General features: G+C 43.4%; 1 protein-coding gene across 1 annotated transcript in view; it reads right to left on the bottom strand.

Moving 5' to 3' along the window:
* Nucleotides 1-14,780: 14,780 nt before the first annotated feature.
* ZNF532 (zinc finger protein 532) overlaps nt 14,781-24,711 on the bottom strand; it is a 93,170-nt gene continuing 83,239 nt past the window's right edge. Inside the window, exons 7-9 of the mRNA XM_067545466.1 lie at nt 23,877-23,989; nt 20,140-20,287; nt 14,781-17,021 (exon numbers count right to left, since the gene is read on the bottom strand). Coding sequence (XP_067401567.1) covers nt 16,527-17,021; nt 20,140-20,287; nt 23,877-23,989 — 756 coding nt within the window. The 3' untranslated portion in view covers nt 14,781-16,526. The remainder of the gene's footprint in view (nt 17,022-20,139; nt 20,288-23,876; nt 23,990-24,711) is intronic.

The following is a 24,711-nucleotide window of genomic DNA, read 5'->3' as shown; positions in this document are numbered from 1 at the left end:
TTTAATACTAGATATCACACAAGGTACATCATTTAAAAATAATGATGAGGTTATGTAAGCTGCTGCTGCTGGACCAAATTTTGTAGAAATTCAACAAACACCAATTCAGGAGTCCAACATTTTAGCTGATAACATCACTTTTATCCTAATTTTCGTTTCAAGAGACTGTTCAAGGGATTTTAAAATTTATCAAATTCCTCTAGCTAGAAGACCAAATCTCCTAGCTGATGGCAGATTTTAAAAAGTGAGAGTATGAGCACTAACAAGATTTAGGGGCCAATGCCATATCAAGCCCAGTTTCCTTTCTTCTACAGCTAGTGAGAAGGGAGAAAGTGTTGGATCTCTATCAGGGCAATGTCTCTAGACCTTGCATGGGAGTGATCCAGCTGTCACATGAGCCTCTGGTAGCAGATGACACAGATGTTTGAAACCTTCCCTCCTCATGACCACAGATGCTGGAAGGGTGAAGGAACAGTGCTGGCTAGAAAACAATTTCATTTTGCAAAAATGTCAAGGTTTCAACATCTGTTTTTGTTCTGATATAGAATGAAAAGGAGACCTTTCAAAAATTTTCATGAAAAAACAAGATCCCCACCCCAGAACAGCTTATAGCCTGGTGGTCAGGGCACTTTCCTGTATGTCAAAGATCCAGATTAAAATCCCTGCTTTGTCTGATTCAGAACAGGGACTTGACCCAAGGTGAGCCATATCCCAGGTAAGTGCTGTAACCACTGGGTAATTGAGTAAGTCTCTTTTTCCAGTGGGAGCTCTTCCACTTTTTATATATATATAAAATTAAATATTCATTGGACCAGACTCTACAGACCAGTGGTTAGGGCACTCTGATAGGCTACATAAGACCCAGATTCAAATCCTGCTCTACCCAATTCTCTCTATGCTCTAAATCAAGTGAAAATGCCCCACTGCATAGACTGTTGGCTATAGAAAGGACAGAGACTTTGTTAATCGCCATTTTGCTCTTGTAGGTTTTTAGGAACCATGGGCCTCATTTTCAGAAGAGCTGAGCAAATAAAATGTGAAGGTTGTTTCACACCAGTCATGATTTATGACAATATCATATCAAAGAGAGGTTAAAAAATGGTTTAATTAGTATCAGGAAATCTTTACTAACAGTGAGATCTACAAGGGAATAGGTAGAAGCACCACTGACTGAGTCATTAGAAACTGGATTGAACAAAGTGAATACACAGACACATAAATGACCAATTAGGCCTTTTCTAGTTCTAATACCTAGGATTATTGCATTACTCCTGTGATGCTGGCAAACCAGATGCCAGCTCTTGCCACGGCTTTAGGCCTCAGCCAAGCTCTGACAAATTCATTGCTGGAAACCAATTTGTTTCACCTTTGTTTTAGTATGGTTAAGATGGATACTGGACTTGTGTTTAGTGTTTAGACTTTATGAAATTATTATAAGTTGCTGCATGCATCAGGGAAGGTTACTTACTGTAATTGATGATTCTTCGAAATGTGTAGTCCCTATCTGGATTCCATCGTGAGTGCGCATGCATGCCATGCGCCAGAGCCAGAACTATTGAGACCAGTGTCCGTCGACCTGTGTGCACACCTCGCATTGTCCACGTTGTACGTCCGAGGTCTTATGTGGCTGCGTGGGTCGATGCCCTCTCAGTTTCCTCTTACTACTGGGCATCGAGCCATAAGCAGAGGGGATAGGGGGTGGGACTGGAATCCAGATAGGGACCACACATCTCAAAGAACTATCAGTTACAGTAAGTAACTTTCCCGTCTTCTTTGACTGATGGTCCCTATGTGGATTCCATCGTGGGAAGCGTAACGAGCAGTAATCCGTATGGAAGCAGGACTAGGGCTCTGTGGATGTCAGAGTTTGTAGGACTGCGCTGCCCACCGGTGCATTGATGAAGGCAGCATTAGCCAAAGCGTAATGAGCCATGAACGTATGCATGGAGGTCCAAGTTGCTGCTCTGCAGATGTTCTGCCATGGTACATCGGCAAAGAAGACTGTCATAGTCGCTTGTGCTCTTGTGGAGTGTACTTGGACATTTGGTGGGAGCTGGACTTGCCAGAGGGAGTAGCACTCCATGATGCAGCGAACAATCCAGTGAGGATTACGCTGGGAAGATAGCGCACATCCCTTGCAGCGGTCCGCAATGGTAACAAAGAGTCTTGGTGAGGTCCAGAAGGGATGGGTGCACTGGAGATAGAAGGCCAGTGCACATCTAACATCGAAGGAGTGTAAAGTTCTTTCCGTATAGGAAAAGTGAGGCTTATGGTAGAAGATGGGGAGGTGAATGACCTGGTTGAGGTGGAACCAGGAGGCCACCTTAGGAAGAAACTTAGGGTGAAGTCGAAGGGGGACTTTGTCCTTGTGGAAGATCATAAAGGTGGGTGGTCTGCCATCATGGCTACTAGTTCACTAACCTGTTGAGCTGAGGTAATAGCCACAAGGAAGATTATTTTCACAGACAAGTAAGTAAGGGGGCAGGAGGATAGGGGTTTGAAGGGTGGCTTTGTGTGTGTTGAGAGGACTAGATTGAAGTCCCAGACCAGGGTGGGATTCCTGATGGTCAGGAATGAGCTAAGCAAACCCCATAGAAATCTAGTGGATGTTGGGTGGCTAAAGAGAGAAGAGCCATCAACCAGTGGGAGGAAGGCACTAATGGCCACTAGGTGAACTTTTATGGAGGAATGGGCAAGGCCTGACCATCTAAGGTGGAGGAGGTAGTCCAGAACAGATGATACGGGCATGATTGATAATGAACTATGGTTGTCTGAAGCCCATCGAGTAAAGCGTTGCCATTTGGCCTGGTAACAAGCTCTGGTCATGGTACATTGGCTGTGTGCGAATATCTGTCATACTGGGGAGGAGCAAGCATTGTCTACTTGTGAGACCCATTCAAATACCACGCTGGGAGGTGGAGTGGTGCTGGATTGGGGTGTTGGATGTGGCCGTGTTGTTGAGTGAGTAGGTTCGACGGGAGCGGGGAGAGGAATTGGAAGGCGGGTCGATAGGTGGAAGGTCCGAGTACCAATATTGTCTGGGCCATGACGAGGCTATATGTATAACTTGTGCTGGATCTTGTGGAATGAGCAGAATGGGTGGAAAGGTTTACCGGATGCCTGGTGTCCATGTGGGAGGAAGGCATCCCCCTGTGATCCCTGACCTAACCCCCCCCTGCAGCAGAAGAGGGAAAGTTTGCTGTTGGTTGCCAAGGCAAAGAGGTCCCATCTGGGGGTTCCTCATTGTTGGAAAATGTCCCAAAGAGTGGTGTCGTGGAGTTCCTACTCGTGAGTGTGATGGAAGGAGCGACTCAGCTCGTCTGCGAGAACGTTGTCTGTACTAGGTGTGTTGCCTGTAGTGTGATATTGTGCTGCAGGCACCAGTTCCACAGTCAGACTGCTTCTTGACACAGTAATCGGGATCTGGCTCCCCCTTGTTTGTTCACATAGAATACTATTGACATGTTGTCTGTAAGGAGTTGAATGTGCTTGCCCTGGAGCAGGGGAGATGCTTGTGGCAGGCGCATAGGACCGCTCTCATTTCTAGGATATTGATATTTATCCACGCCTCTCTGGGGGACCCCAGTCCTTGTGCTGTATGGCCCTGCACATGGGTGCCCCAGCGAGTATCACATGTGCGAGTGACACATCCATAATCAGGATAGTCTCTGGTGTGGGGTCAGTGGAAGGGTATGCCCACCAGAACTTTGGATAGGTCATGTCACCATGCCAGGGAGGCTAGCACTCATGGAGCGGGGGAGACCTGTTTGTTCAGGTGGTCCTTCTGCGGGTCATACACTGTCCGTAGCCAATGTTGTAGGCATCACATATGGAGCCGGGCATACGGGGTGATGTGAACGCTACCATGTGTCCAAGGAGTGAGAGACACAAATGCACGTGCGTTTGTGGATGCTGCTGCAACCGTGTAATGATGGTTGTAAGGGTGGTGTAACGGTCTCTGGGGAGAAACACTTGCGCTACTTGAGAGTCCAGCATGACTCTGAAGAACGTGAGCTTGCTGGTGGGAATGAGAGTGGATTTGTCCTTGTTGATGCATACATCAAGGTCGGCAAAAAGGTCTTATAGAGTCTGGATAGTCACTAATAGGTGTTCATGCAACGATGCTACCAATAACCAGTCATCTAGGTAGTGGAATAGGGAGTGGCCCATGAGGTGCATGTGCGCCACCACAACTGTAAAGAACTTCGTGAATACTTGCGGTGCAGTAGCTATCCCGAAGAGGAGGACACAGAACTGGTATTATGATTGCTGCTTCTGTGGATGTGGAGGGTAGGACTGATAGGTTTGGTAAGTGGGTCGGGATTGGTACAGAGGTCGATATGTTGGAATCTTGGGGGTGGGGCGGGATATAAAGACCCAGTGACCGCAGTGTGGCCCTGGAGTCCTTCAAGGAGTGAAGGCTCTCATCTGTTTTGTCGCTAAACAACCTTTAGTTGTCAAATGGCAGGTCTTTGAGGGTCATCTGGACTTCCTTTGGAAATCTGGAGGTCTGTAACCACGAGTCTCAGTAAAAGACTGGATACTAGGGATTGAGCTGCTGTATCTGCTGCATCCACTGCCGCCTGGGCGAGACCTTGGAGACCAGTTTGTCTTCCCTGATTAAGGCCTGGAATTCTGCTAGTTTTTCCTCTGATAGCGAGGCCTGGAATTTCGCTAGCCTGGAATAAGACTGAAAGTCATATTTTGCTAGCATGGCCTGATAGCTGGCTATATAGAACTGGAGCCTGGCAGATGAATAAACCTAGCAGCCAACAAGATCTAGCTTTTCTGTAGCCCAGTATGGGGTGGGGATAGAGTGGGTGTTCTGGGATGCTGCTGTCTGGCTCGTTACACCACAGCTTGGACCACTAGTGAGCTGGTGGCGGGTGCATGAATAAGAAATCAGTGTTCTTTGCTAGGACATTCCATGCGCTTGGGTGATGGAGCGCAGGATGCTGGGGTGTGGCAGATTGTTTGTGCTGGCTATAGGATGGCCTTATGGATTGGTAATGCGATCCTGGATGGGCCTGCTGGCTGAAAAATGTCCAGGAATTCATCCTGCTATTCTGTGATATCTTCTGTTGCAGTTTCAGAGTTGTTGCCATGAGTCTTAGGAGATCCTGATATTGGCCATGATCATCCAGTGGAGATGTGGATGGCGGAATGATGGCCTCTTCTGGTGATGAAGCAGCTTCCATACGAGGTGGTAGATCCGTCAGTCCCATTGGTTCCATCACTACCGACGGTGCTGCAGCGCTCCGCTGTTCCCCAGATCCCGATGGTGCAATATATACTGATGGGGGATGAGAGATTGTTATCTTACAGGCAGGGATTGGGCAACAATCTACTTATGGGTGAGCCTTGTGGGTATCTGAACCATTGTGGTTGTGGTGGCACTTGTAGGGGTGCATAATGTTGTTGCAGGCTGCGTTCCGGGAAGAAGTGCTGTTCCAGTTCAGAGGACCAGTCAGAATCCAACAGCTCCAGTAGTGGTGGTGCCATTGGTGCAAGTGGGGCCGGCGGAGATTGCAGGGCCAACGAAGGCTGCAGGGCTGCTGGTAGTGGCGGAGCAGAAAAATATGGTGGTACTGGTGGGTGGTACAGCAATAGCAGTTCATTGGCTGGAGACGGGAGCTGTATGGCACTCTGTGTCTCCTTGTGTGTGGAGCCCTCCATTGGTCATAGAAGTTTTGCCGTGGGGGTTAACAGCGATAAGCAGCCCAGTGTGCATGGTACCAGGTCCAGCAGGCTCGGCGATGATCTGTAATCCGTGGGGGTTCCAGTGGCAGTCGGAGTGGTGGTGTAAATGTGTTTTGATTTCTTAACTTCCCTTGCCCTTTTGGGCGCCAGAGCCGCCAAGTCCACTCTCAACTTCTCGCCTGGCTGATCCTGACTCAGGGAGGGAACGTGGCGTTTAAAGATGGTCCCTTTTGGGGATCCACCCTTGTGTCCATGGCCATGTTTCTTCCACTGAGTTTTTGTCAGTGCTGTCGGAGCCGCCGGTGTGGCTGGTGGTGCTGAAGTCACCAACCACAGGAGGTGGTGTTGGTGCCACCTTCTGGTGCGCATGCAGCTGCATTGCTTCTTCCATTAGGAATTTCTGAAGCCTGAATTGTCTCACCTCTCAGGTTCTCGATGGAAAGGAGTGACAGATGGAGCACCGTGAGACTATATGGGATTCACCGAAACAGGAATCTTGCAGTAATAGGAGGAGCAAAAACTGAAACCTCTTTGACTTGTAGGTTAAAGACTGTAATGGTAGCTAGGAGGACTTCAGTAGAGTTGAATGATAAGCCTAGAATTTTTAAATTTAACAGGTTGTCATGTACAATAGAGAGGTGAGATTCAGATGGAGACAATAGCTGCTGGACACACCACAGCTGGAAACACATCCACTTTTGCAGGTACGTTTTTCTTGTGGCAGGTTTCCTACTATTTCAGCAGCACGGGCTGAACTTCAAGAGCACAGTCCTGTTCTAGGCCCAAGATCCATGAAGGAGCCACAAGCACAAATTGAGATGGATTACAGTGCTATAATCCTGGGTCAGCGGGTCTGTCCCTAAAAGGAGGTGAAGAGGTGGCTTCAGAGACAGGCGAAAGCCATGGTGGTGTTGAGAATAACCACTGCTTTCTACTGTTTCAGGACTCGGAGGAGGAGCAATGGTGTTGAAGGATAGGTGTGTAGGAGAGCATGAGGTCAAGGAGTGAGGAAAGTATCACCAAAGAAGTTGTGACCGAGTCCTCCCCTTGAGCAGAATAGTTAGTTAAGCCTCTGGCATTTGGGACAGCAACAAAGCTCCTGTCTTTTCTGGCAAGTCTTTCAATGATTCCCCAGCTGTGCACCAGATTTTTCAGCTCAGCTTCCACAGCTCTTTGCCATGTTGTTTTCAGGCAGTCTTGTCTTCCCTTGCCTTCAGGTGTCCATCTTATTGCTATTCTGGTGATGGAATCAACTTCCATCCAAAACACACAGCCAGTCCATTTCCAGTGCTTTCAGGTAATGATGGCGCGTATATTTTCTTGGCTACACTGTATGTATAGATCTTGATTTGAGATTGTTGTGGGCCAAAAGATACGGAGGATTTTTCTGACGTAGGTTGTATAAAATGAAGACAACTTGGACGTGTCATACTTTGTCATTCCCCACCATTCTGCACTATAAGGTAGTGTTGAAAGTACACAACTCTGATAAATCTTAAATTCAGTTTTGATATTATATTTTGATTATTTCCAAACTGTATTTAAGCTCCTAAAGGTGTTCCTGGCTTTATTGATTCTGTTCCGAATATCCTAACTTGTTCCACCATCCTGGCTGATGGTACTGACCAGGTATGTGAATGTTTCTACATTAGTGAGAACATAATCCTCTATCCGTACTGGTGATGGTGAGGCAATATTAAAAGTCATGATATCTGTCTTATTGCGGTTGATTTTCAGTCCAATTTGCTGGCTGAATATATTGAGTGTTCTTTTGTATATGGTGATGGGTGTGTGATAAGAGAGCAAGATCATCTGCAAAGTCCAGGTCTTCAAGGTATAAGAAGGGTGTCCATCTTGACATGTCTTCTATTGTACGCTGCATTACCCAATCAATGGCAATGCTAAAGAGGATTGCAGACATAACACAACCCTGCTGTACTCCTGTTTCGACTTCAAAACTGAGCTCACTGTGACCAACATAACATGTAAAGTTGGAATAGAAGCTTTTAATGATGTTAATTATATGAAGAGGGATTCCATAAGCCCATAGAATACGCCATAGGCTGATCCTGTGAATGCTGTCAAAAGCCTTCTCAAGGTCTATGAAATTTATGTAAAGTTGTCGTCGCCATTTATGGGATTTGAGAGCATCTTGTTCGTTATGTCTAGGCTCTAGAAGGCATATTATGATTTTGGTTTAGATGTAACCAATTTTTTCCAGTATTTCTACCTACTTGCTATTATTTGAGGCTCTGTTCTTTGTTAAATAAACGTAGCCTTATTTTCACTCTAAACAACTTGAAGTGCTATGGGTTAAGCAGAGTGGTTCTCCTGAGGTGAAACTGGTGAGCTGGGTGTACCGTTCCTTTGGGAACAGGGTATCTGTAAACACTGTGACTGTCCAGTGGAACAGGGATTTGGCACACCAGGGGGATGCCCGGAGGACTCGGGAGTTGGAGCGTGTCTCTCATTAACCTGCAGAAGGATGGTGCAGCTTGTATAGAATGAGGAGAGGGCTTGTGTTGCCCATGGCTAGTGGAGTCAGGAAACTGATCCTGGACAGGCACCGGTAAGGCTTCCTCATGCTAATAGTAAGGGAGCCTCACATCCCTGGGTACTACTGGGAAGTGTCACAGTTGCTGGTTAACTAAAGATCTCTCTCCAGGCACTTTTATACCAGATAAAACAGATGCTAAGAGATTCAAAAGTGAGGCAGTTGGAAAAGAAAAAGGTTATGGTTTGTTATTTTCAGCTTGTTTATTTTGGGTAAAGGAAATAAAACAAAGAGCAGCACACAGGGAGTAAACAAGAAAGGTACTCCACACTAAATAAGCAGCAGTTGGAGCAGCCGTGCGCAGCTCAGGAATTAGATGTTGAAGGGAAAGGCATTGAGAAATTGAGCTGTTCACTCATGTGCAAGATAAGTTGCGTACCAGGACAAACAAGGCTTCCTTACACTAAGGGCAGGTGGTAGTGTGGTGCCTCACAACCCCAGGTATCCCTGGGACGCGTCACAGCTTGCAAAGAGGCTTTGGCAATCACCTGACATCTGAAAGGAAGGCTTGGAATTAGTCCTTTCAGCCTGTGGGAAATAAATTGGGAGAACTTGGTGTTATAAGTCTAGTTTTACTTCACCGGCAAGATGTGCTAGATGGTGACCCTGAATTGTAACTCAGCCAAAGAGTAGCTCTCGCGGCTCAGAAAGTCCAGGAGCTCATTAATAGGCAGGTTACCTTGCCTTGAGACATAGTATGCAGGATATCCGGGAGAGCTGGGGCTCCTGTATCTCCTCTAGGGGAATTTGCAATGTCTCAGATGCCCTTCCTCATCAGTTCTTGAAAGACTTTGAAATCATCTTCATAGAATGGGGAAGGGGGAATAACTGCCTTGTCTGGAAAGGAAGATGATTTATTGGAAGGAGGTGCTTCCTCCTCAGCGCTTAGCGCTTAATCCTCTGAAAGATCTCTCTGGGGAACAGGGGCTTCCTGGGGAAGAGGTTCCCTGGGAACCAGTAGCTGGTCCTCTTGATGGGTTCTCTTACTCAAAGACACTCTATAAAATTGGTCACTGTGAGGGACCCAAAAGTTCCAGAAAGCCCAGTGTGGTGGGGCATAGGGAAAAGGAGCAGGACCCCAAGGGTGTTCCTGACAGAGTTTACGAGTTAGGCATCAACTAGTTCCTGAGAACTTGTCTTCAAGGTACTGGTACCACTGGGGAGGGAGGTTGGAATGGGAAGGTAGTAGAATCTTGGGTGGAGATATCTGATTCCCAGGATGTGTCATCCCATGTCCAATGAAGGAGCTAAAGGTATCCATACTGGTGGTTGAGTCAGTACCAATGGTCGAGTCAGCATCAGTGGCTGACTCAGTTTTTTCTGAGAGGGTGCAGGTGGTGTCTGCAGACACCCAAACTAGCCCTGCCCGAGCTGAGCTGTGAGAAATGCCAATTATGGAGCAAGACACCCACAGCTGCAGTGACTGATGGGGACAAGCCCAACTCTAGAGAGGGAGGAACAAGAAGAGTCTGGGACTGCTAAGAAACAACAACTTTCTACCAGCCAGCGGAATTAGCAGCAGACTGCCTCTGAAGGATTATTAATCACCTTGGAGGACCAAGGCAGGTAAACAGAGACAAACGGCCTGAGGAGCAAGGGCCTTTGGACTCTTTTTTTTTTTTTTTTTTGGATGTATGTTTACAGTTAGGTGACCATATATTGTAAACCAAATCTGGGGAGCACAACAAAGGAGCCAAGATGAAAATGTAAGTCACGGAGCATAGCATGGCAAATTTTTTTAGCAGCTTACATTTTAAGAGTTGCACATGTACACTACAAATACGAAACAAATATGCATGTAATCACTATGGATGTGACGTCACACTCAAAAAGCGCATTCAAACACCGGTTACAAATAATACAAAAACACTGTTCAGGAACATCAGTTTTCCTAACCCACTGTCCATACGACCTATTTAAAGAACCTCTTTCTTGGCACGACTGCCAACACCATGTATTTTTCACAACCCCCCACTTCTTCAAGAAAAGTGGCATTGCTTCTGCTAGTGGTATCTGCCTAGAAATTAACCTCCATCGACCATCATACCACCACGCAGTCAACGATAATGTGGCTATAAAGAGTGCAATAATTTAAATGAAAATTAACAGAAATGACATTCGCCACCTAGTGGCGTATTATAAAACTACAAACAAAATGGTTTTACAGAGTTTATGTAATTTTTCCCAGCTCCCTCAAAATGTCTAGGAGATAGAAATAGTCTATCGCCGGAAATCTCACATCCTTGGACACATATAAGAAATTGTACTCACCAGTATTCCTTATGCTGGCAGCACTAGAGAAGCTTGCTGGATTGCTAGCTGTATTTCTCTGATGAGTGCATCTGTTTTAGAATTTTAATATTCTTGCTCAGTTTGTTGAAGATCTCAAGACAGGGCAAAGTTAAGTTTGTTTTGACAATGAGAATGGATTTCAAAGTTTCAACCTTGTATCTGGATTTTTCTGTTGTCCACAGGTCGCTCATAATAGAAAACACCCTCTTTACTAAAGCACTACTGCTAGGCAGGCACAGAATCAGTTCCGTCAGGTTTTTTTTGTATTTGCACATGGCATTGAGGAGTCCCTGAAATGCTTAATTACTTCATCCCATCTGCCACATACTGTGAGAGTTGTAGCTGTGTCATTCCATTCACACAGTTTCCCTGTCACAAACTCATTTAACAAAATTACTTCATCAAACAGTGCATCTTTGTTAATTGTCACATTTGGGCATTTCTTCTGCAGTGACTCGACTGCTGTTTCAATCTCGGATTTTAAAGGAACTTTCTTTGAAAGCAGACACGTCAAAGCTCTCAAATCATCTGTATGCTTTCCCCATACACATATGGCTGAGTGGAAACAGTCGCAGAGGGTCAGGCTCTGCATGGGATCTTCCTGGCCCGGCTGAGCCGTTGGCTGGCCATGCGGCCAGCCATTTCTTCTTAAGAACATAAGCACGGCCAGATTGGGTCAGACTAAGCATCCCATCCAGCCCAGTGTCCTGTCTTCCAACAGTCGCCAATGCCAGGTGCTTCAGAGGGAATGAACAGAACAGGTGATCATCACGTGATCCATCCTGTCACCCCTTCTCAGCTTCTGGCAAACGGATACTAGGGACACTTCAGAGCATGGTTTTGCATCCCTGCCCTTCCTGGCTAATAGCCATTGATGGACCTATCTTCCATCAACTTACTTAGTTTTTTTATTTTTATTTTTGGAACGCTGTTATAGTCTTGGCCTTCACAACGTCCTCGGGCAAGGAGTTCCACAGGTTGACTGTGCGTTGTGTGAAGACATCCTTCATTTTGTTCATTTTAAAAGTGCTGCCTGTTCATTTCATTTGGTGACCCCTAGTTCTTGTGGTATGAAAGGAGTAAATATCACTTATTTACTTTCTCCACACCAGTCCTGATTTATAGACCTATTTACTGGCAAATCTAAACCCTCCTCTCCCCTCTAAATCTGCAGTTTTGTGCCATTAAATGACTCCTGGCTCTGTGTGAGATGAAAGTGTCGCCCAGTCGTGCCTTGCCCAAGCGCCTTCATAAGCCTTGAAACAGCGACCCAAGATTGGAAGCAATTTTACATGTCAATGATTCAGTGCATCAACAGACAGTGACATATATTAAACATCTTTCAGGTCATCAATTAGTTCATCATTTGCCCATGGAGCAAAAACATTTACAACTATTGCTTCACACTTTGTCCATGCACACAAGAATTTTGGGTTGCTGAATTTTTTATTTAAATTGGAAGTACAGTCCATTGACTTGAAACTGCGATTATGTCTAATGGTATGATATGCATATATTCCTTCTTGCAAAGCAAGATCATACTCACTCTATGTTGGTTCAACTTTGCAAAAAAAAATTGGGAACTTGAACTACTAGCACATTTTGTAAGAACAACTTTATGTTTAGTGGTACCTTTGTGTTCTTTTATAGATGTCCTGCCGCCACTCAAAATGGAAAATAACGACTGGCATATTGAACGTAATACGGACGTTTCTTTCATGCTTGGTCATAAATATGGAAAATCCTTTTGAAGCTAGTTGTTAAAACAACATTTATGCTTTTTTGACATCACCAACACTTCACACCGAATCACGAATCTCACGTGTTCTATGTCACACACTGTTCAGTCAGCATTGTAGCTATAGCAAGTGCGATAGTCTGTACCATCTATGTGTAAGCCAGGTGGCGTTGGCAGCAGCCAGGGCCAGGTTCAGTCTATAGGGATTCCTTTTGACATACGACACAGAACCAGCTAAAGCCCCCACCCAGTAATCTGGGAAAATTACACACCACCACTGCACGCCTGCAAGAGGCAATACTTCCCCTCATATGACCATGATCAAAACAGCCACCTCAAAGCACGCCGGGCAGTGTCCTTTTCCCTCAGTCTCTCACCTTGCGTCGTGAAGGTGTCTGACAAACAACTATCCCTTTAAAATGCCGTTCCCCTCTCCCTCTACCCCACCACACTCACAGTTGTCGTCCTTGGTCAGAGGGTGAATTCATCTCCCTCCTGGGGGCAAGGGAGGCACCTTGTCTCACTTTGCTGCTGCTCGCGCATGTGCTCGCTTGCTCCACCATCGACTGCTCTGCCACCCATTCCGCTGTCAGCCGCTCCACTGCTCTCCACTGGCTGCTCCGCCACCACTCATTTGCTCATCAGCTGCTCTGCCATTGGCCATTCACTCCGCCGTCAGCCGCTCCACTGCCACTCATTCTGCCACTGCCTTCTCTCCTGCAACTGCTGGAGTATCTTGAGGTACCACCACTTAACACAACTCTCAGTGATTTCAACCCCTCAGTGACTTCAGCTGTTAGTGGGGGAGCCTCACTGCTACTGTAGGCTCACCCAAGATGCTCCCAGTCACTGTCAGTGATTTCAGCTCTAGTGATCCACAGCAAAAGGCTCTCAACAGAGTCTTAATCTCCTCTGTCATTACACAGTGGAGAGGGGGAGGGTCACTCAGTATCTAGGACCCTCACTATCAGGTGGAAATACCTGTCTCCACCCTCTTCTCATCTCCACTGGGCTTTGGCACCCCTGCCTAGCGAGTGCAGTTCAGTTGAGGTGAGGCCCTCAAATCAGGGCATACCAAGCACAGTTCTCTGCCCTTGAGTCACACAAGCATAAAAACACTTTATTACCCCTGCCCGCCAATAACAAAATGACTTACAATCCAACACCAGCCAAAAGTGATCATTTGGGCAAAGCAGCTCCATCATGCTGCGCACCTAACCATGGTGGGTGTGTCCTGAAGTCTCCTCCCACAGCTCATCACTAGATGTCATGGGAGAGCTCATACAGACCCTGCTTAATCTGTTACAGCTAATAGTAATAATAACAATAATAGAAACATTCTGGCTACTTCTAATGCATTTATGCATTAGACATATAAACCAACATGAGAAATTAAACCTAAGGGTATTCAGGGATGAGTTTTGTGAACCCACCAGGACTTCTTCTGGGGACATGGTTTGCCTAAGGACACAGTACTTCATCTGGGGATTGCCCCAGAAAACAGGAACATCTGATCACCTTACTTTACAGGCTCTTTTCTTGCCAATTTGATTTGAACCATTATTGTGTGGGCCGAGTGCCCCAGATGGTTTGAAGTGGGACTTTTGCATAAGCTTGTGTTCATCACAGCTGACAGTATGTAATGCAAAAATTTCATCCTAGAATCACTGTTTATGGAGGGACTGGCCTATTCAATGAGCCTCACATCCCAGCCAGGAATCTTGACTCCATGGTAGCACAGATGGACCTTCGAAACAGGGAATAAGTAGTGCATTGGGTAGTTTTGCATCATGAGCCCATTGTAGGAGTGCATGTTTGCCTGGGAAAGGAAATATATCTGACACAGAAGAGAGAAGATGCCATTTTTTTCAGGATAAGTGACTAGAAGACTTAAGAATAGCCTGACTCCGGGGATCAAGACCACAGAAGGTGGAAATTGCCATGACAACCACACCTCTGTGAAACTGCATTTGGGGAATAGAACATTATGGAGGGCTACACAAGAAGACTCTATGTCCTGAGATATGAAAGCTTTCTCTGCTTTGGTGTAGAAAATCATCCTGAGATGGAGGTCTTTTCCTGTCTGTGAGTACCCCCCTTAGCTTATGCTAATGATGCTCTTAATAGAATGTCATCTAGAATATTTCCATCTGAAAAAGGCTGGACACTTTTCTAGCCTTCTTCCTTCAACTTGGCGATGGAAATGGAAAAAAGAAAGAAGAGAGCTGAAGAACTGCTTCTAGGAGTAGGATGACACACAGAGTTGGGACAGTGGGGCAGCTATTATGATATTTTCTCTCTCTCTGCTTAAAGCACTTGGGAACTACACTGTGACCACCAAACTCATTTCATATAGTCTACCTAAAATGTTGGAGCCAGCTAATCTAACTTGGCAGATTTTTGCCCTGCATGTAATGACATAAAACCATTGGTTCAGGGTTTCTCCTTTGTAGGTGCACAATAATGGAAAACAACAAAAAGTATTAATAATGCCTGTGCAAATTTAACCTTTATTATCTGTTCACTGTATACAAAACACCATTGCTGCATAGTGATAACTTATTTGCTGTACAGTTGACCGTGCACATCAACAAACAAGTGTTAAAGAGGTATACACTTAACAAAAAGGCAATGATAGCCAGTGCACATAACTGACAAAAACATGACAGGAACCTGCAACTTCAGCTACAAGCTTTAGAATACAGAATTACTGCATAACCACCTAATACTTGAGTAGTGTATAAAGGGCATAACAAGCATCTACTAATCAACCAAATTAGGAGCATGACTGGAGAGAAAAGGTAGAGCTAAAGTTTCTGATATACAACACACAGAGTGGTAAGAGGAATTTTTACATAGAAGCTCATGTTTTTAAAGTTGATAGAATTTAATGATAAATAACAGAAATCACAAATCTTTAGGGGCAAAATGCTCCACATTTATTTACATATGAAATGTGTTTAATACAGTTATAATGGACATAGTGTATAGTAACATCTGACAGCAGCAAGACTTTTAAAGAACTGAACAATTACTACAGTATATCATGCGGATATCTATATATACACCATTTTTTTAAAAAAAGGTACAAAATTTGGTTAGGGATACATACAAGGTATAAAATGCAAAAGCAAACAAACAAAAATATAACTCTCACAGAGAACTATATATGAAAGGGACAGTATGGTACCTTTTCTGTACTTAATGAAAGCATTATCAGTGATATTAGGTATACTTTTTGAAATGATTGAACTAGTTTTAGATGGCTTGTGCTAATGCTGAAAGACCCACTTTTACTTAAATAGACTGGTGTATTACCTTCTTGACAGTTGTGGTTGGACATAACATTGAGTACCAGAACATTTGGTATTAGCATACAGAGTTGGGAAATACCAACTCCTGCAGCCAAGGTATTAAACTGCTGTGTACTTGCTTCTATATAATGTTAAATAAATGACATGACAAAACCCACCATAATTATAAAACGTATTTATCTGTCTAGTTACATTGTATTTATTTAATCCACAGCAGCCCAGCCTTTTTGTAACATTTTTAACTTTGTGTGACCTTAAAGACCTCCTAAACAAATTATGTAGTGATGCCCAGTTTTGCAGTGACTTCCCCCCCATCCCAAAAGTGCAATGACTTTCTAAGGAGTATGCATCCTGAATATTAAACACCTGATATTTCTGGTGTTACTGCCTAAAACCAACACTGCATCATTCTCTGTATCTGCAGTGACTACTCCTTAGGGAAAGATTTTCAAAACCACCTGAGAGATTTAGAAGTACAAGTCTCACTGATTTTCAAAATCTCCCTTATATATAAAAGCACTGTTTTCTGGTGCAGTTTCATTAGCTAAACTTTCTTTCTGAAGCATTTCATATATAAAACAGTTTAACAGAACCCAAGGAACTGTCCCTGTATTAAGAACTCTGTTTTAAACAAACTTACTACAAAACAAACAAAACAGAAAACAGATTTTCCACTAAATACCAATACAAACCATAACAAAGAGTATAAAAATTGTTAGTTTAAATATATACAAACTCTTTTCAACTCAAATACTGTTTTAATGTTTATTGAGCATATAGACAATGAGGTGATGAGGATACATTTATGTAGAATATATTGCAACAGCCTGAATGGTACTGTTAACACTATTATACTGAGAACTTTCTGCAACAAAAATGTCATTTATATTCCAATGTGGAGAGGGATTTTTGCTTCTCAAATAACCGATCACTTTTCAGCTGAACTCAATCTTTTAGATTTAATGAAGGCCATGCCATGTGTTCTCATATGCGTGTTTAAGGCCGCTTCAGTTTCAAATGTCTTTGCACACACTTTGCATTTTCTGTCTGATACCATGTTGTCAGATGATTCATCTTCATGATTGGGTTTATTTTCTTGTTGATTATCCTCCCCAGACCCATTCTGTTTTGATACTGGCTGAGGTTCCTTCAGCTTATGTACAATGAAGAGATGCCTGGAGAGAGATACATGGGAGGTATAGCAGAGGCCACATTCCCTGCATTGATATGAAGAGCCATCAGATTTGTGCTGAGGGATATGTTCATGAAACTGAAGAAGATTTTCTGTTGTAAAGCCACACACAGCACATTTGTGGACTTTAAAAACATTTATCTTCAACTTCTTCAATGGCTGAGTGATTGCTCCTCTTGGAGGCCTGAATTCCAATACAGGTTCTTCCAACTTACGCTTTGGACTGGGAACCTAAAAAGAAGAAAAGTGTATTTTATGCAGTTATAAATACATGATCTTCTCATGAATTTTCACCACTTGTGGACCTAAAAACCTTCCATGGATATAATCCAATAACCTCCTGCTAAATCCAATTGCTGAAATAATAGAAATAACCATCTATGTTAATAAGAAGCAGTTCCTTACTATATTGTACAAGAGATTGATTTTGCCACATCTGGTATAGTAACAACATTTGGTGCATTGTACAAACATTAATAAATGTGTTTCTGTACTAAAATATAATATTCAATGATACAGTAATGATGGACATATGTAGGATATCATTCTATCAGCACTTTAGTGCTTGCTTTCAGAATCTCAATCTTAATTAGATTTAATTTTATTCCATGTGTGATAATGACTGTAGATCACCTCCTGATTATTTGTGGCCAGAATGAGAAACTGGAGAAAGATGAATCACTGAGTGCAATTTTTGACTACTAAACTAACACCAATCTCTTTCTTCATTTTACTGCTCCAAGAGGCATATTTTTTGAGAATCATCCATTTACCTATTTGGCCCAGAAAATCCATGTTATATTTAAACTGACCATATGTAGCAGGGTGCTACCGGCAAGGCTGGGCTACTGAGCCCTCATTAAGGGTAGATGGGAGACAACTGAGCAAAGCGGCCTGGGAGGAAGGAATTAGGAACAGCTGTAGAACCTGGGAGGGCTATAAAAGCTCCCAGGAAAAGGATGCTGGAAGGAAGGGAAGGGCAAGTAGCCAGAGAGGGAAGTAAGGGAAGGCTGAACACCCTTGACTATTGGCTGAATCTGTAAGATTCCTGTGACTGGTAAGAACTGGCTATATAGAAGGTGATGGGCAACCCATTGTAAATAAAGCACACTGGTGGAGCAAGAAGCTGTCATCTGGAAGTGGTTTGTGGGGGCCAAGGGCCTAGGCAGCAAGGGGGCCAGGTGCAAACCACTACACCATATTTTCAATTTTTTTTAAAAAAGGGGGGAATCAATTTTGTGGCAATATTTTTTAGGGCTGTGAAACAGTCACATAAAAATTCCCTTTTTAAAAAATGTGTTCTGCTGTCACTATCATCAGCCTCTGACTTAACAACATGTATATTTCTTAATGTAAAGAATGAGTTTATCATGAAACACTGACCAGGTGTCATTAAGATTCACGCTGTGCAGCACAACAGCTCTGATAGCACCTATAGTCATTTTAGTTTTCTCTTCACTCCTAACATTTTTCATCACATTGAACACTAATTCCACTATACCATTTATTTCTGGTAAACACAAAGCAAATTCTACTCATTATGGAAATAAATCTTGAACAAATAATCAAAATATTCAAATATTTGATTGATGTAATGAAAATATGGAACATTCCAGGTGTCCTGAAAGAAATTCCCAGGCATTAAATGGAAAACCAGGCCTGTCTCAATAAAACCAAGTCACTTAGTAGAACCTCAAAGATACGAAAACTAGAGTTACGAACTGACCAGTCAACTGAACACCCTGTGAAACCGGAAGTAAGCAATCAGGCAGCAGTGGAAGGGGGTGGGGGGGAACAAATACTGTGTCTATATTGCAAGGTCAGCATGCAGAGCAAAAACAGTCTGGGGCCTGCGCTGTTCCTAAAGTTAAGGGAGCTGTTTCACCCCCTCCCACCTGCACCCCACTGGGAGGGGGAAGCTGTTTTCACCACCACCACCACTACCCCGTTCCATAGCCCAGGAAAGAAAGCTCCCTGCTGATGCTGTGCTGCAAGGAACTGAAGATTGCAGCCAAAGCATGGCCTGGAGCTGGAGTGGGAGTCAGCTGCACTCTGGAGGAGTTTTAAAGGGCCACAGCCTGTGCACCGACGTGGCCCAAGCTTTGCTCCTGGCTGCACTCCTGGATCCTGCCAGCATTTCTGGGACTGCAAGGGGCAGGGGAAGAAGGAGTGCTGGCAGCCGGCTGGCACCAACCTCCTGCTACGTGCTGCCTCTGCAACGTGGCAAGCAAAGTGCACTGAGCAGGTCGAGCCCTGGGGAAAGGCAGCTGAGTACTGGGGCTTGTAGTGCCAAGGGTGCGGAGCAGCCCCCCCCGTTCAGCGCAAAGGCAAGAAACAGGATCAGGGCAGGGAGCTGCTTGCAAACCACAGTATTGCCAGGTGCCACCTTTGCAGAAATCTCTCCCAGCCTCAGCTGGAAGACAGTGACTGCAGGGTACTGTGCCATAAGGTTTTGTTCAGAGTTACGAACATTTCAGAATTACGAACCACCTCCATTCCCGAGCTGTTTGTATCTTTGAGGTTCTACCATACTAAGAACACTCAAGGCTCTGCTTTTGGATCAGCATTCCTCTGGACAAGGAAGACTGTTCACTGCTAGTTAATACCACTCATTCATCCAGCAGTGCAGGATGATTTCATTATTTGGTGGATTTCTGCAAATTTTTCATTTTTAAGTTACCACTTTAAACTAAGTCTAAACTGATAGTAACCAAATATTGTTACTATGTGATGGTTGTTCAATGTCCGATGTGAAATGAGTTTGGTGGTGCCAGTTTGTGAGTAGACGTGTCCACATAACAAAACTACCAGAGTTGTCAGTAAATTGGGATCACTGTTAGAAGTCCCTAGCAGGCAGACCAAGGACTGAATAATCAAGGAGACTGAACTATCCTCTCACATGCAGTGGTGCTCCCTCCAGCTCAGGATTGAGACACAATAACAGGGTATTCTGAGGAAGGTTGTAATTCTAGCTTCTGCTTCTATGTAACTATAGCTGTTTGGTAGATCACGGATTTTGGTTTGTAGGGCTTCTAACAGAGCACCTTTAAAAAGGTGCTATTGAAACAATTCACCGCGGGATATGCTGTATTCTCCATCACTTGATGTCTTTAACACAAGCCTAGATGTCTTTCTAATAAACATGCCTTAGTTCACACACAAGGTATTGACCAGATGCAGGAATTACTGAGTGAAATGCTTTGGCCAGTGTTATACCGGAGGTCAGACTATAATCATCAGGATCCCATCTTGCCATAAAATCTATGTACCTATAAAAAAGTCTAACTTCATCCAAACAAGAACTGACCAAAACAATCACTACTGAAAGAGGTACTACTAAAGCGTTTACCTTTGTGTCTTCTTTCACTTCACTTTCTTCTATATTGGTTGATTCTGTCATTTCTTTCACATCAGGGTCTTTAATGCCATGCATCAACTGAATATGTTTTTCTAACATCAGCCGCTTAGTAAAAGTACGTCTTGAATCTGGACAGTGCCTGTGTAAGTGCAAAGCCGACATCCATATGGTCAAATGTTTACCTTTTTAAAAAAACAATCTTTTAAAAAAAGATAGATATGAAATAGTGCATTATATCCAGGCTCCAGCACAATTTGTTAAAGGAAACACCAATATTTTCTAACCAAGTTTGTATAGATAAATATTAAAAAGTAAACAAAATTCCCAAATATACTATTAGTTAAAAAATATTTGAGCAAATTAATCTCTCGCATGCTGTGGATATCTCTGATGTAATATCCTAGAAGCTGACATTGGAAGACAAAGTGAAAACTGGAGTATCTGAGCTCCTTTCCCTTCTACTCTTCTGTCCACATCATCAGTGGGTAAAATTAAATATACCAATTCTACATCTCCCTTCAAAAATCCAAGCCTCGCTTGGGTAGCAAACATCTTCCCTACAGCCTGAACTTTGAATCCAAATATCATTATTATTATTAATTTTTTTACTGTAGTGCCTAGGAATCTTATTTATAGACCAGGACCCCATTGAGGTAGGCACTGTAAAAATATCTCAGTCTGACCTCACCCCTGGATTCTGATAAGTCTGTGAGCCCAATTCACCTCCCTCCTTGAACCAAGCTTCCCTTCTTAGCTCTCTTTCCACATCACTTGTGCCTGCTATTTTTGGCAAGCATCCAGATTGGTTGAGAGAGTAGTCTTATCTTCACATCTGGCTTGTTCCTTCAGCCGGGGGTGATTGTGGGGCTTGAAGGCCTCCCAGTTAACCTGGGATATTATAGGACTATCTCCATACCCCAAGTGATGTTTGGGTTGGGGATGGTGGTGTTCTAGAATAGTTCATGGAAGAGGTGTGCCCAGAAGAGAACAAGGGAAAGGAGATAAAATATACTTCAATATCTCTTTCAGAATATATCTGTTTTTGGGAATTAACATATTCTATGATAACCACATTGCTAATTCAAAAAGACAATATTCTTTCTGGTACAAACAGATGATTCTGAAATTAAAGGCTATGCATGTCAAAAATAGGAGCTCTTGATGCTCATCATGTGACGACTGGAACAAGTGGAACACTGGACAATCAGATCACATAGGGAGTGACTAATGCAACTCGATACCACTTAACAGATCAGCTGAAATCAGCCTGAAATGGATTTAGGGTATGGCTCTAAATGCTCAGCTAGGGGAAAAGGAAGTATTCCTACATCATGCTGAAATATCACAGGGCCCATACAACCCAGTGCTGCACGTTTCCAGGCTATTGGGTGCTATGATTTCTATAGTGATGCAGCTGATGCTGAGACACAGAAGGGCTGGTTAGGATATAACCCAGGAGAATGAAAAAGTATGTGTCAACCTTCAACTCCATTCTTTTTACTCTATTCTTTTCATACCTTCATACTTAGTTCCATAGCATGCAAATATATGAGACTAACAAAGAACACATGAAACAGAAAGTTTTTACCATGTATATGTTATCTGATGGCATGGATTTTTCTATCATATTAGATAGTCAAACACCCCCTTCCATCACATTTAGGTCAGATAAATGACTTTCTATTTCTATACATTATACATCCCTCATTCATATGTTAAAACAACAACTTGTAGGCATGGCCAAAGGCTCTTTTGGATTGTGAAAGCATGCTACATCCTTAAGAGGCTCCTAGTAACCAAATCTCCCACACTTGTTACCTGTCAGCTCTGTGTTCTTGGAGAACCAGGGCACAGTACCCAGCCTATCTGACTCACGAAAGACCTCTTCCCCTTCCCCTCCCCCAGCCTCTGCTTGAACCAAAGTTGATCAGAAGAAAAACTTACAAAAAGCAATAAAAAGGCAGTGGGAGACACACCTAAACCCCTCCGGACAAGGGTGAAAGGACTAAGGTAACTCCCCTAGCCTCATCTATATCGAAGATGTGACAGGGAAACATCTCTATTAGCATACCAAATGGAAAACCAAGCTCCAAGGCAAGAACTACACTGAACTCTGGCATGATGGGAGATCTCTGCTCCATATGTTAATGAACTCACATCTGCACACACCCAACTCAGCAGTTATTAGACCAATTCTAGTCATAGATCCTTTATTGATATCCAAAACACTGAATCTGCCTGATTGCATTGTGAGCTTCCTGGAAGAAACACTGCCCATAGCCAGGAATGATCAGGTCTTATTGTCCAGCCTAAACAAAACAATTCTGGTATACTCCCTTGAGTCATTGTTGACCCATAATCAAACCCAGTGTTCTCCGTTGAACCATTGTTTCTTCCCTACAAAAAACCCTACCCAAGTTGAAAATTCTGTTCTGATGCCTGGATCCAAAAGCTGCATCACTTCACCTTTTCCTGACTGATCGCGTTGGGGGTTCTGCCTGTCTCAAGCACTCCGGTCCCTCAGCTGAACAGCCTGTCTCCTGGGAACCTTTGACCGGTTCAAGCTGTGCTGAGTGGTGAGACCCCATCTCTCTCTCTCTCTCTTTTTGTTTTCTCTGGTTAAGCCCACTTTTCCCCTCAGACCTAATTTAATCTTTTTCTCACAACAGGTATAATTTTCTAAACATGACTTGTAATCAAACTTGGTCTAGATTTCCTCAATACCCCAATTGAAACCATGCAATATTGTAACAGTTTTATTTATTGGTCTCTCCTGGTATGGCATTACTCTATAAACCTAGCAATAAAATAATTTTTATAATCAAGCTGGTTGCCAGATGACTCTCCAAACTTCATTTACTCCTTTTTATTCTTGGCTTCCCTATCTTGCTCTGCAGCAACTCTTCTTTTACCTAAGCCAAAGATCCCTGTAACGCACAAAAATCCTGTGGGTTTTGCTCATTAAGGGGATTACTACCAGAATAATTGTAGAGTGAAAGTGGGGATAGTGATGTGCTGAACCAGTGGCATATAAGGGTGGAAGCTTCAAAATGCTGCTCTGCCCAGCCTGTAGAGACCAGGAGCATATAATGGTGGCAGCTGGAAAGTGCTGTTTTGACCAGTCCTCTCAGACATGCTCTGTTAATCTGTGAATGTGTGTGTGTGAATGTGGGTGGGTGTTTGAGTCTGGGGCTAGAGGAACCCAGCCCTGGGAAACTTAGGTCCTGCAGGGTAGCTCCACTGGGAGGGGACTTGCAGAAGGGAGAAGTAAAAATCCATATGAAAACACAAGTAACACAAGCAGTACATTAACAGAATTACAACTCTCCTCCCAAGGAAAGTAACCCTAATAAATGAGCGTGACACAAGATGACAGGCAAATTTGGTAACACCATGTCAACTGGATATGATAATTTTCAGTTTGGTTAAATATGTATTTTGCCTATTCAGTAACCAAAGGGGTGGTAAACTCTATCATATGCTCATTATTTTAAGTCCATAAAGCAATATGCTATATTATACATAAGTGGGACAGCCCACATACTCTGGTTGTCAATCAAATTTAGAGTTGATCCATGCATTCCTATAATAAATTAACTGATCTAACTGAATTAATTAGATGTTTGGTTTTGCATAAACAAGAAGTGAAAATCAACTGACAACAGCCTCTACTTTTCTCTCTACCTTTGTCTCCATTTAGCTTAAAGAACATGAAAAGAAGAACTTACGAGCAGGTATAAACTTTCCTAATGCCTTTGTGTTTGATACGATTATGGCGACATAGGCTATGGGATGAACTGAAAGATTTGTCACATTGTCGACAAGGATGTTTCTTCATTTGCTTTTAAAGAAGGGAAAAAGAATAAAATATTAACTAGCAAGGTAATCAAAGGCAGCAGACATTTTCAATCTTTTAAAAATAAGAAACAAAGATTACTTACCGAGACCTTGTATTCTTCAGGGATACTGCCTCTCTAGGACAGCACTATAGGAGTCACAGGGCCAAGAACAGTTTGAAAACAGTGTAACCATTATGAGGAATGCACACACCTACCAGCATTGTAAATTGTAGTTAAAAAAGAGATGCCTTTGCCTCCCTTTTCAATTCTTCTCTGCCACCAAAGACAGAGGGAGAAAGGGAATCAGTCTGAATTTACATAGGCAATATTTTCAGAGAACTCCAGTTACAGCTAAGTTACCTTCCTTTCTCCACTGCCAAATTGCCTGTGCAGATCTTCACTCTAATAGATTAGCATGCAGCAGACAATTGCAGGAAGAGGCGTAAAGGGCACCTAATTGAAAGTAGACTGATGCACTGCTCTTCCCAAATTTGATGGGTGGTGATTTCATCTCACAACATCGACTCATAGGAAAGATCCCTGAAAATGCATGTGGAAAGATGGGGTATAGCATGACATTATATTGTAGGACGTAATCCTTCTTCATAATTTCGAGGATCTAATGTTTTTATATTATAGACTATCATGTGGAAGGAGGTGGGAAAAACAAACTTGAAAAGGAAGGAAAGAAGCAGAACAATTTGTCAGTTCATTCTGAGCTCTC

The sequence above is a fragment of the Emydura macquarii genome, unplaced genomic scaffold, assembly GCF_026122565.2.
Source record: "Emydura macquarii macquarii isolate MOO-44397 ecotype Brisbane River unplaced genomic scaffold, CSIRO-AGI_Emac_v2 contig_1045, whole genome shotgun sequence".
Lineage (NCBI taxonomy): Eukaryota > Metazoa > Chordata > Testudines > Chelidae > Emydura > Emydura macquarii.
Note: the sequence above shows the minus strand (reverse complement) of the source record. Positions and strands in the feature narration are given on the sequence as shown.